A 13,231-nucleotide genomic window follows, 5' to 3' on the forward strand; every position below is an offset into this window, starting at 1 on the left:
ACGTCTGTCTGAGAACATGGCTTTTATGTGCTTATTTTAACGAATAAGTACCATTAATATGTTTTTGAAGGATGCAAATGTGCGTTCTTTCGTGTCTTCAGCAGATTAAACGGCTTTCTGGTGTACGTGTAAATGATCTATTATAATTTAAAGTTATTACTCCACCCCATTAGTAACTTCATTAATGACAACTCAACTAACGTGGTTCGAACGATGGATGTCCCGGTTTCGGGAACAGTCATTACTAGTTAGTCAATTTCTCCAACATTGCATTCTACTATGTTGGTTAAGCAGTGAGTTACGTCATTGTATGGGAAAAGCACCCCAGCATGGCTGGTCACACACTCAAAAAAATTCAATGAAGGACAGTGGGACAATTTTTTTTGTCTTAAAACTACCATGTAATCTCAATTTAAATGCTTCAAGTAGATGGATTTTTTTTTTTTTTCATTAACTAATCAGTCCTTTTGATTGAGTCTTTCAAGTGAACAAATCGTTCTCATTCTCCTCCATACAAAGACTAATATTTCACGTTCACTGAAGTTTCCTTTTCGAAGGGCGAGACTGCTTTGGTGGCTTTTCATGCCTGTAAAGACTCACTATATTACGAGCCAATAGCATTCGAGTGTGGGCTGTGAGGCAGCATATCATTGATTTTACCCGCTGAATGAATATTCCCCTTCACTGAACCAGTCGAGTCGGTTGTTTGAGTCTGAACAAGATTAGATGTCTCGTTCATGAACTAACTGAATGTACCGGTAAACTCGTCTGCGAATGAAATTGATGAATGACTCATTCAGTCATCTCGTTTGTGAATGAGGATCTGCTGCACGACTGAACGAGAGGAGGCATGTCGTTCTTTCAGTTTGACATGTGAGTCAGTCTATCGAGTTCAACAAAGAGAGAAAGGGGTGACATGCACTAAAACAAGTTTATAGGTTTGCACAAAACATAATCCCCAACAGGGGCGGACTGGGACTTAAAAGTGTCCCTGGACTTTCTGGGACCAGTGCGGCCCACCAAACCTGGCCCGCAACACACCACACCATGACATACCGGCTCATTGATTTACTTTTCCGGCTCAATTTCAAATTTTTGTGTTAAAAAAAGACAATTCTATTGACTACTAGTCATGACAACAGGCCCCACCAGTGCAAACATTTTCATAACTTTAAATCACATAAAACCACTGTAAATGTGATGATTTTTTAGAGAAAGCACAAAAAATAAGTACTTTATAGATCAGACAAATAACATGTCAGAAAACTATATATATATATATATATATATATATATATATATATATATATATATATATATATATATAATAAACATACCTCTTAAAGTGTAGATCTTTGCAGATATTCTGCAGATTAATTGCTCATATTTTCACGCTATGTGAGTTTGTTGTGTCTTTATATCTGCAGTGTTTTAATTCTTGAGAAAAAGTGAAAAGCCCAATGCTTTGACAAGCGCTGTTTCTGCTATCCTTTAACCATGTGAAGGCCAAATTTTAAAATAAATGAGCAAAAAAAAAAAAAAAAAAAAAAAATTACCTTTCAGATGTTGTTGTAGGAGGCCTCTGATGCAGAAAAAAAAAAAACAGTTTTTTTTAAAAAGTTTTTACGTTTTAGTAATTTTTTAATGACACATTGTAATATTACAACAGTGGTCAGGGAGGGCAGCAGAAATCCTGTATTTGTACTTGCATTGTTTGAACAAATATACAGAACAACTAAGTGTTAGTTTGCACAGTTGATTGCTTATGTAGCCCCATAACTGTATATATCATGAATAATAATCACACAACAGTCATATTTTTTATGAATTGTTATTTATTAATAAAAAATATAGGAAAACAGGAAAAAAATGTTTTTACAAAACTGAACTTAGACTTAGTCCCAAAGTTCAGGTATGGTAGTCCCAAAGTCAGTTCTTGTCCTCCGAAAAATAAAGATGAACATTGCACTTGCGGCATAGAGTATTGGTGTAGCCAGTTTTGCAGAATCTGCAGCATCCTTTTGTTGTCTTCACTGGTAAATGTGCAACCATGTCCCTGCGCACATCCACCAGGGGGTGTGCAAATGGCCTCTTAGATGGGGTCCTGTTTGGTTCACTCCCATCTGATGACAGTCTCTTGTGAGCATTCAAAGGGCTCCTTGATGTCACCATCTGTGTTACTGGGCTGCCACCGGCTGAAGATGGTCACCCTCTCTTTGGTTTAATTGGAGTTGTGTTCACCTGAACTGGATTAGAACAGAATCAATTAAGATGTCAAAAATACATTAAGATACAAGTCAGATATGTCACCGCCCTGTTGTCAAACCATTTGACAGCACAGATGTTGTGGTTCCCCTCGACTCCGAAGTCAAAGCTTCCTCTCCCACTCTTCTTCAAGCTCTTCTCGTCTGCAAGGTTACAGTTGGGTAAGCGTACCTGTCTGGCTGTTCCCACGTAATGAATTCCACGACAAAGGAGCTGAACTACCAGTGGGATGCAGGTGAAATAGTCGTCTGCATAGATTTTGTAGTTCTGCCCTTCTGAAAGCGTGGAAGCAAGCTTCATCACAACATCCCCTGATAATCCAAGTTCAGATTTGGCTCGATGTCCATTGACACTGCCTTGGTACACCTCAAAATCACAGACCATGCCAGAGATTCCACTTCTCACCCATAATTTGAACCACCACGGGTGTGGCTTTCCTTGCAGATACTGCTTTATGCTGCTGAATTTCCCCTTGAAAGGGATCATCATCTCATCCACAGAGATGTGTTCTTCCGGTACAATCTGCAGACACTTCTCTCTGAATGAGTCGAGCCAAGGTCTTAGTTTCCACACTGAGTTAAGTCTACTTGCATGTAGTTAGCTCAACTTAAATAGTTAAGTTCACTATACTTGAAAACCAAGTTAATTGAACTTAAATACTCAAGTTTTGGGAGACCCCATTACTCAATGGAATTGAGGGAACGAGTTTACTCAATCAAATGAGTGCAATGAACTTATTAGGGTTTTCAGTGTAGACGTGTTAAATTAACTCAAATGAATCTCTTTCTGTGAATGACTAGCTAGTACATTGAATGCAAGCATGCCTGCTAAATGTATGTTTTTATGAGAAACACTATGCTATGATTATTAGCATAGCAATTACTTAATGAGTAAAGCAATATAGAGCATTCTCAATAGGTACCTGTCCTCAAGCTAAGTTTAAGCTCCACTCTTCACCATGACGGTAGCACCCAGAACTCCAACTCTATTTTCATGAGTACGCCAAGCACAGCGCTTCACACAACGACCATGAACTACATCGTATCCAATTTTCGTGAGAGCGCTAGGCTAATTCTAAGCACTTTTTTTTTTCTAAGCAAAGCACAAATGGGCATGGGTGGGAGTGTTTGCACTATTGTGGGTGCATGTGCACAAACTGTGGGTGTATTGTATGTCAGTGAAATGGCGCAAAGCGCAATTTGCTATTTTTCTAAGTCGTTTGAGTACCAAGTCTGTTTTGAGTGCAAAGTCTAAATTCAGTTCCAATATTTGAAGTCTGGAGATTCCGCCAGCAGGTGGTAATAAAGTTCATGTCCAAACTCTGAAAATATAATACATTGCAAACATCAAATTATGTCTCCGACAATCACATTTGTGGACATTATATGACTTATTTTTATTTTTTTTAATGTATGATATTTGTGTCAAACTATGTATAGGTCATGGTTTATTTTTAAATTATTATTATGTTGATGTCTATACTGAATTTACAATTGTATTCATGATCTAATTTGTGTTGTTATTTTAACACCTTTTGTCATAGACTCACTGCAAAAGGAGATGGGGAAAAAAGTTGGAGAGGGTAAAATGTTTGGATTTGGTATAATTAGTTTGTCCTCTGATTTTTTTTTTTTAATTTTTTTTTTTTATTATTTATTTTTATTTAGTTTGAAGTGTAATTTGAATTTAGAAATATTTTTGGTTTAACGTTTTAATCATATTTCCTATGCTAATGAAAGTAGCGTATCACTGTCATAGAAATACGCCTGACATTCAACAAGGATGCAGTTAATGCACAAAAGAATGTAAGTCCATATTTCTATTCGTCTAATTCATTGCACACAGTCCATTTACACTACCATTTACTGACCATTTACACTACACTACCACTATTTATGTTTACTGTAGTAAAACCATAGTCAGTTTATTTTGAGGGAACCCAAAATAATTCCAAAGTAATGCAAAAGGTATTGATAGATCGTATTGATAAAACTGTCGATAGCATCATTTACACACTAGAGGGCAGAAATTGTTGGTTGTGATGTCATTTCCTTTCTAACAAGATGTAAAAAATCATCTCAGATTGGGCAGATTTCCTTAATCTACTTACCTTTAGTTGCAACATGATTATATGTCTGATCACCACTGCAACCTTGTTGCTCTTTTTGACAGGTAAGGAAGTGTTCAAATAAATTGTTACAAAACAAAATTTTCATCAGATTTAGTGCTTATTTGCAGTATTGTAAAATGTCTCCTTCTCTTAACAGTTTTGTCAGTGAGTTCCAGTGTCACACAGAGCCCTTCTGACCTATTGTGCAAAACCAATGCAGAATCAGTAATTCTGCAGTGTTCTCACAACATTTCAAGCTTCAATATCATCCTCTGGTACAAGCAGTCTGTTACTGGAGAACTGCAGCTTATGGGGTATCTATACAGACAAAGTGACAGCCCAGAATCAGTTTTCCAAGAAAAAATCAAACTGTCTGGGAATGGAGCAAGTAACAGTTCTTTGACATTGAAAAACCTTTCTTCTAATGACAGTGCAGTGTATTACTGTGCTGCAAGAGAACACGGTGCTGTGGCTTTCCTGCACTTCTGCACAAAAACATTATCATGAACCACTTGTGCATTACCTCATTGATAAGCTTACTTTGCACCAGGAGAATTTAATAATTATTGTGGGAAGTTTGGGTAACACTTTGTTATGGGTTTATAAAGGTGTTCATTAATGACAAATAAGTCATTTACAAATGCATTATAAATCACTGATGTGCTATTATAACAACATGAATAACATTTCCATAAAGATTGAAAGATTTCCATGCAGTACTTGCCAATTAGTGAGCCATATTATCTCACATGTTATAAATGATTAAGACATTTTTTTTCAACATTAGTAACCAATTAAAATGTCCCTTGAGGTAAAATGGACAAATTTGACAAATTTAATAGGGAATTGCCAACATTAGAAATAAATGCACATACGGTTTTGTATGATTTAATGGTCACCAGGCTTTATTATATGATATGTGCTGTGTGCTTTCGCAAAGGACTCAAAGTTCCACGTCTCTAGTATGCACTCTGTGGTCTCTTTCTTCCCACATAATAAAGTAATTTCAACTCTAATTTTGTTTCATGCCCATTTATTTATTTGGTAAGTGGCCATGTAATAAAATGGATAATAAGCTGTACATTAACCCTAACATATACCATAAGAAATATAATGGCTCGTTCATGAGCTTTTTACTTTCCTTCATTTAGAGTGAAACAAACTTATGTCCAATAGTATGTTATACTTTGAGTGTATGTCAGATCTAGAAGCTAAGAATTGTTTGACAGTGAGTATACAATAATTAAAGGGATTTCTAGAGCTTTATAAGGTCACTATTGTTTCTGCTGTACAATTTTACTATACAATTCAATGGAATCCAATAATGAAGTCCACCAGGGGGCAGTTGAAGGGAAAACAAACATGAGTACAACTGTGAATGCATAATTCAGCTCCACCCACATATTGAATAAAGATAAACCTGCTCACTCATGAGTTTTCAACTAACCAAGATTCAGCATGAGTGGAGAGACAGTTAAATGTTTTCTGCTGCATTGTTTTGTGGGTGAGGCATGCAATAATACATGCAGATACACTTACCTACAGCTTGATTGTAGTTCAACCTGTCTAACTGTCTCTCTAATGGCCTTACAGGTCTTTCTATGTCTTTAACTGTTAGGCAATCGCCTACTGACCTTCTCTTAGTCACAGGAGAGGCTTTGAACATCACTTGCAGTCACAATGACAAAAGCCAAGACAAAATCTACTGGTACCAGCAGACTAATGGGCAAAGTCTTCTTGAGCTCCTTGGGTTTCTCTCCTTCAAACAGCCCATGGTTGACAGAAAGGGTTTTATGATTGAAGGAGATGCAGAGAGAGAGGGCAACTTGCTCATGCCGTCTGTGAAAGTTGAGCACAGTGCTGTTTATTTCTGTGCTGTGACTGCAGCACAGTGTTGCGAGTCTAGGCGAGTCTGTACTCAAAACCCCTCCCTCATCACATGACACAGCTGCACTTGGGTTGGCAACCCAGTCAATTGAGGTCAACAACAGTCTCCGCCTCCCTCTTAGTTTCATAAAGATATGCGATAGTTAGTCTCAGCCTCAGGCAGCACACCCACATTCCATTAAATTGATGTCAATTGCATCTTGCACACAAAACCACAAAGCACATTCTTGATCTGGCAAGCACTAATCTGATTGTTTGACATGACATTGTTTCTCTTCGTGGAAACAAACTGATGTTTACAAAGCACCAAAATTACCTTAAAATCTTTTTTTACCATTTTGATTTTGGAACTTAGTAGTGAGTTAACTTTATATCCACAAGCGTAAGTGAATATTACGTTTTCCTTTCTGAGTTGTCTGTGAAATAATACGTAATAGGATGGATTACACTCTCTTAAAATGTAATACATTGACAACAAATTAATGCCAACTTAAGCCTTTATCAGCCAAACAAAAAAGGACACTGCATACCTGTGCACTTCCGCAGTCTATTCGGGATGGACTTCAAGACACTTGATTATTAATCTTACAGTTCAGTCAGTATCCTTTAGTTTTAAACATTGTCTGCCAACATCTACTTTTTTTTTTTTTCCTCCATTAACTATCTTATGGAGTTTTGTGTTCTTTGCCACAGTCGCTTTAAGTTTAGTTACTGGGGGCCAAAAAATAAATAATTTTTAAAGCATGATCTTCAATCACGTTTTTGATTTAAACTGCTCAACGAGGACTTTAAGACATTACAGACATTACATCATCCTTTCCTGCTACAGCATAATTTTCTGTAAATCTGCATTAAAACGATGTGTGCTGTGAAAAGCGTTATGCAAATAAAAATAACTTGACTTTACATGTCAGGAATACAATCTCTTCTTGTCTTCCTGTGGGTGGATCTTGTCCACAATAAGCTGCATTGCGACCAGACTTTGTGCCATTTAGTCAAAGATCTGGCTACGTGAGACTTGCAATAGTGATGTTGTAATAACTGCAGAAGAAAAAGACATTAGAGAGACATCCATTACACTGTTTGATTTTTTTTTTTTCCTTTTTTCTCAGCTTTTAGACTTCAGTTGCTTTGGTTGAACATTCATAATCATGATCAGGATACTCATTTTAACCATAATCACTTTCTGGTTAACTGGTAAGTTCCCAGTGCAAAAAAATAAAATAAAAAATAATTCTGCATGCATTGTTGTACACATCTAACCCTCTTGTAGTTTGTGTGGTTTCCATTCCCAACATTCAACAGTCCCCTGAACATCTTCTACGGACAGTGGAGGAGAAAGAGGCAAAGCTTTTTTGTCGTCACGGTGACACCAACTATCCATACATGTACTGGTATCAGCAGAAGAGCTATGGTGGTTCTTTAGAACTCATTGGAATACTCACATATGAGGCACCTTCTCCTGAAGAAAGATTTGAATCACGATTTAACATCACAGGACATGCTACAAGTGATGTGTCCCTGCTCATATCCAGCATATCTACCGAGGACAGCGCAGTGTATTTCTGTGCAGCTAGTGAGCACAGCCATACAGTTCCTTGTAACTGCTGACAAAAACACTACTCTCTATGCACCTGTACAGATTCATAAAAAAAAAAAAAAGAAAAAGAAAAAAAAGGGTCTGGGGTCTTTTGTGTCAATAAGGGAAAAAAGCAGCACAGCAGCCTCCCTCATAGTCATATGATGATATGCATTTCAGCACCAAAGGTCTGATCAAAACAAAAACATTGACATACTGATTGTACAGGTTAAGATGTCTATCAGACAAAATGGCAAGCATTAACAGTGCATAAATTGATTAATTTACTTATAACATAAAAAAAGCACTTCCATGGCACCTATGGTGGAAAGTGTGACTCAAGACGTGTAACATATTTATTCCACAGCGTTTTACATTGTAGACAAACTCTACCATAATTACTACTACTTGCTTAAGCTAAGGAGCAAATTTTTATTATTTTCTTTTCTTTTTTTTTTTTTTTTGGAAGTCACATTCAAAATCAACTTATTGAGCATGAATCAGTGTGAATGGGCATGATGCTTTTGGGTACCAGAGGAAAAAGTTCAAAGGTGTCCGCTGAAAATTCTAAATCTTTTACATTTTGATTGATTCTCTGAAGTGGTCACATGAGAGGATCTTAAGGCTAAACTGAACATTAAACATTTCTTTTCTCAAGTGCTGCATATTACTGTGCTAATTGTGGCCATGATACAAAAACTACCATCCTGACTCTAGAATAAGCCATTATTCATATATCAGTTACAGCTACGAGCTGGGCTGGGCTTATACAACCATTGTCCAATTACAGAAAAGAACACATCACAGGCTTCCATAACTTGCTTTTTACTGTTAGTTTAGTTGACTTAACATTTTTCTCTATCAGTGTCTTCCCTCATAGCTAAACAGAAGATCTGATTTTGTGACCTCTCTTACATTGAGTTAATCAGATTCAAACAACTATTTTAAGCAGAAATGACGCTGCTCACCTTGATATTCTCATTCTTCTACATTGTGCTGTTCTGGTCCACAGGTGAGGTAACAAGGATTTGTCAGTGAATAATAAAGAAAAGTACTAATAAAGAAAATCAAATAATGTGTAATATGATTTAAAAATATTCCATTTAATAACACCAGAATGTGCTTTTCCTGTCTCCTCTAAAGACATGACTCTTGCTGCATCCATTGATCAACCTGCTGCCATAATTGCAAGTTTGGAAGACAGTGTGAACATCAGTTGTACCCACACTTACAGTGACTACTACTACCTTTACTGGTACCGACAAACAACAACACAAGATAAATCCTTGAAACTTACCGGTCATCTTTACACGACAACATTTAATCCTGAAACAGGCTATGATCGCTTTTATATCTATGGAGATTCAAGAAGCAAAGGAACACTACAGATTTCCAAACTTACTTTAGAAGACAGTGCTGTATATTTTTGTGCTGTGAATGACACAGTGCAGCAAGAATCTGCAGTGAACAACAAAAACACCTGTTCCACCAGGAAATTTAGAGGTTATCAGAATAGTTGAATTTAGCATTTTGGCCAGTCACAGAGCTACCAGAATACTCTGGTGCGGTCCAATGAAGAATAGGGCTGTATGGGAGCAAAACACCCTGAAAGCTTATTCCACCTCTAAATATATATACAATGCATAAAAGAAGAAGAAGAAGAAAATAACAGCTAAAAAAAAATAAAATAAAAAAAAACTTTTTTTAGTGAAAAAAAAAAAAAAAAAAAAAAAACTAAATTCAGATTAAAATACTTTTTTTTTCTTTAAAAAACCTATTTTAATAAAAATAAAAATTATTTGAACAGTGCTACAATATGATATGATAATGAAGCACTGTTCACTCTGATAGTCAGACTTATATTTTAATCAGTAGGTACATACAACAACAATACAAAACTTGTCTTCATTTTCTCTTCAGATATAATATTTTAAAAAGGTAGTTCACCAAAAATTTAAAATTCTGTTTTTTACTCATTACTCATGAAACCTTTATATATATATATAGCTTTGTATCATTTTGTTTTCTACATTATATTTATATATATATATATATATATATATATATATATATATATATATATATATAATGTAGAAAACAAAATGATACAAAGCTACCGTATGGCTTGCAGCTCCCATATGCGTATGGAATACAGCTTTTATGGTGTTTTTTTTTTTTTTTTTTTTTTAAACTATAACATCTATAAAGTCTTAGAGTGATCATTGCGTAGTTTGATTAAATATGATTGTAAATTGTGTATACAAATTAAATAATTAAATAATAATTGTATTTAGAACCCCTGTGAGCAAGCTGAAGGCGACTGTGGCAAGGAACACAAAACTCCATAAATGTTGGTTAATGGAGAGAAATAACCTTGGGAGAAACCTGGCTTACTGTGGGGGCCAATTACCATCTGGCTAAACAACATGAAAATAATGCCAATATTAGTTATTTGTGTGCAGCGCAAGTCATGGTTTAAAATTTGTAAACTATGTAAATGTTAAGGTCCAGTGTTTAATTGTTTTTTATTTATTTAATTTAATTTATTTATTTATTTATTTTATTAACTGTAAGATTAATGACTAATGACTTTGAAGTCCACCCTGGATTAACTGCAGAAGTTCACATAGATGTATTCTTTGTTAGTTGGCTGATGAAGGCTTTTGTTGGCAATTAAGGGGGCTATCACACCAGGCATGTTTGCTGCGGTCCGATTCCGAGTGCGATTGTTCCCGGTGCGCCCCTCAGCATTGGTCTGGTTTCACACTCACTTGATTCCATCGAACCCGGTCCATTTGCGTTCATCTTATGTCATTACAAACACGTTTGGAGAACACAACGCGACTCATTATACTTTTTTTAAAATTTTTATTTTGGTGCCATTATGCACAGCAGAGTGAACGACAACTGTGTATATGTGCGCTTCATGGCGTAACTCAACAGATGTCTAGGGGAAGGTGGCTTACTGCTGCTCGCAAACGGTGTTTTTTGAGGAGACAGCTGATTGCAAGGAATTCATTTGCATCTTTGTTTACACTGCACGCTTACACTCGTGTTCAATATGAAGTTATCGCCACTGTCATCTCCTATTATATCCTGTATTTATAACCTATAATAGTATTTATAAGGTGTATAGATAGATAGATAGATAGACAGACAGACAGTGTTTATAGTGTTGTATGTCATTGTGGTATCATTACATTTTTGGGAATGTGTGGATCCTCGTGTGTTGTCGAAACTAATGATGTCGTCATCAGCTAAAACGCATGCGCAGGTTACTTTACTTCCTGAGCGAGTGTGCACCCGAGTCCGAGTCCGAGTTCCTTTAACATTCATGTGAATCGCGTTACAGTTCCATTGCAACCAAACTCAGACCACCTCTTACAGGTAGACTCGGGTTCAGTACCGCGGTGCGCTCCCCGGTCCGTACGACAGCTTTCACATTACCAATTTTTCATGCGAACCGTGCTCTGTTTCGAACTAAATTGCCAGTGTGAAAGCACTCTAAATGATAGTCTATGATTTCCATTTCAAGAGTGTAGTCCATCAATAGACAAAGGTGATGCAGCAGACATCAATGAGGTACATCGCAGTTCAACCGGCAGGATATTTCACTGTGGTTCAGTGGGGTCCATCCTAAATCCAAGGTTCAGGCAGTGGCATATGAAGTATCTAATGTCTTACAGTTGGAGTTGGCATCAGTTCATCCTCTGAAGTCCATTGTAAAAGACTGAAGTGATGTCTGGCTAGCACCGGCTGCATTTAGTTGTCATCACTCAGAGACACATTGCAGTGGAGTCCGACACTAAGCAGGAACAGAGCTGGATTTGGCCGGCTCTGGTAACCTCAGGATATGAATCCCGAAGTTGAGACATGGAAACAAATAGAGTAATATTAGTGTAGATGCCATAACATTTTATGCAGAGTCATAGATTATGATAGATGTTTCTGGTTCCGGCAGACCTAACTAAAGCAGCCTAATTGTTTTAGTTGAGTTGATGGTTAAATTAGGTGCATGCCTGGCTAAATAGATGAGTCTTTAGTCTAGACTTAAACTGAGTGAGTGTGTCTGCATCCCGAACAGTGTTAGGGAGACTATTCCATAGTTTAGGAGCCAAATAGGAAAAGGATCTACCTCCTTTTGTGGTTATTTTTCTAACTTCACTCATGTTTCACTATGGAAATAGCTTTGGGCATGACCACTACAAAAGCTCCTATGACATCATGTCTGTCCTTGACAGACAGGTCGACCTATGACCAGGCTCCACCCTACCTATATCTCCAAGGTCGATCCCTACAGGAGTCATTCGCGCTTTCTTCCCATGGGGGACTACAGCAAGTTCTCTCAGCACATCCGGATTTTTAGCTGATTTCGCTTAACTGTTCAATAGAAGAACCATCATTGGAATCTGTCACCAAACGCGAGGTCATTGGACTGGATTGTGTTGAGTGACATCTTTTAAAAGTTGAGTTTTTTAGCTGTTCACTCAGCTAAAATTTAGAATAGTGTCCACATCAAGGCGAGCTATTCTCTTCAGCCTATCTCATATTAAATTACGATGGTTGGAACATTTTGGCATCAAGTCAACTCCAGGCTTTACGCATCAAGTTGAGCCTTTAACACTATCAGGCTATCGTATTGTAACAAGTCTTGGGATTATAACTTCACTCTTCAGCCATTATGTCGAGAGTTATCACCCCTGCCAAAGGGAATGAGTCGAAGAGCAGAGAGGTTGCATCCCGCCAGTGTCCATCATCATGTGGAGCTACCATCTCAGGCAGGGAATCTCACCCTGTGTGTATCGTGTGTATGGGCCCGAAGCACACTCAAACACTGCTCATGGACCAACAAACATATGTCCACTGTGCGTCAATGCCAGGGAGAGTGGTGGTGGCTAACCAACAGGACCCATGTCTGTCTGGAGCTACTGCAAAATCTATGGCTACTGACCATCAAACACGAGCTACTATGAGCTGGGCGGACGTGATGGAAGCCGAATCCCCAGACATGCCTCCACTATTTGAAGGGCTACTCACACAGGAGGAAGAAGGGCTGGGTGATGAGGAAACAGAGGGCGATGCTCTGACCTCCTCAATTTAGACATGGAAGAGGAGGAAGACAATTCCCCCTTCCATGCCCAACAGTCTAGACCCCCTAGCACGGCCGACTCTGCCTCTCAGTTGTACAATGGCCTGCATGAGGTGTGTAAATGAGCCACAGCGAAGTTGGGCTTAGCTTGACCTGCAGCCCAGGATGCTGAAGGAGCAGAGAGAGACCTAACGATGGGAAAAGGTTGCCACCTGCTCAACCCACCGCGAGTCAACTCCTACCCGCCATGCCTGCTTCCATGAAGGAGATGTCCTGCCATTGGTCTAGCCTCTTTAAGAGC

General features: G+C 37.8%; 1 long non-coding RNA gene and 2 gene segments (V, D, J or C); 2 read left to right on the plus strand and 1 right to left on the minus strand.

Moving 5' to 3' along the window:
- Positions 1-6,137, minus strand: part of LOC127411248 (uncharacterized) — a 44,114-nt gene extending 37,977 nt beyond the window's left edge. Inside the window, exon 1 of the long non-coding RNA XR_007892240.1 lies at positions 6,010-6,137. This is a non-coding gene — a long non-coding RNA (uncharacterized LOC127411248). The remainder of the gene's footprint in view (positions 1-6,009) is intronic.
- Positions 6,138-7,265: 1,128 nt separating this feature from the next.
- Positions 7,266-8,775, plus strand: LOC127411245 (T cell receptor beta variable 2-like). The segment is given in 2 exon segments: positions 7,266-7,459; positions 7,536-8,775. Coding segments are annotated over 2 exon segments (384 nt in total).
- A 20-nt stretch (positions 8,776-8,795) lies between these two features.
- LOC127411110 (T cell receptor alpha variable 26-1-like) lies at positions 8,796-9,361 on the plus strand. The segment is given in 2 exon segments: positions 8,796-8,853; positions 8,985-9,361. Coding segments are annotated over 2 exon segments (435 nt in total).
- Positions 9,362-13,231: the final 3,870 nt, after the last annotated feature.

The sequence above is a fragment of the Myxocyprinus asiaticus genome, chromosome 20 (assembly GCF_019703515.2).
Source record: "Myxocyprinus asiaticus isolate MX2 ecotype Aquarium Trade chromosome 20, UBuf_Myxa_2, whole genome shotgun sequence".
Taxonomy (NCBI): domain Eukaryota; kingdom Metazoa; phylum Chordata; class Actinopteri; order Cypriniformes; family Catostomidae; genus Myxocyprinus; species Myxocyprinus asiaticus.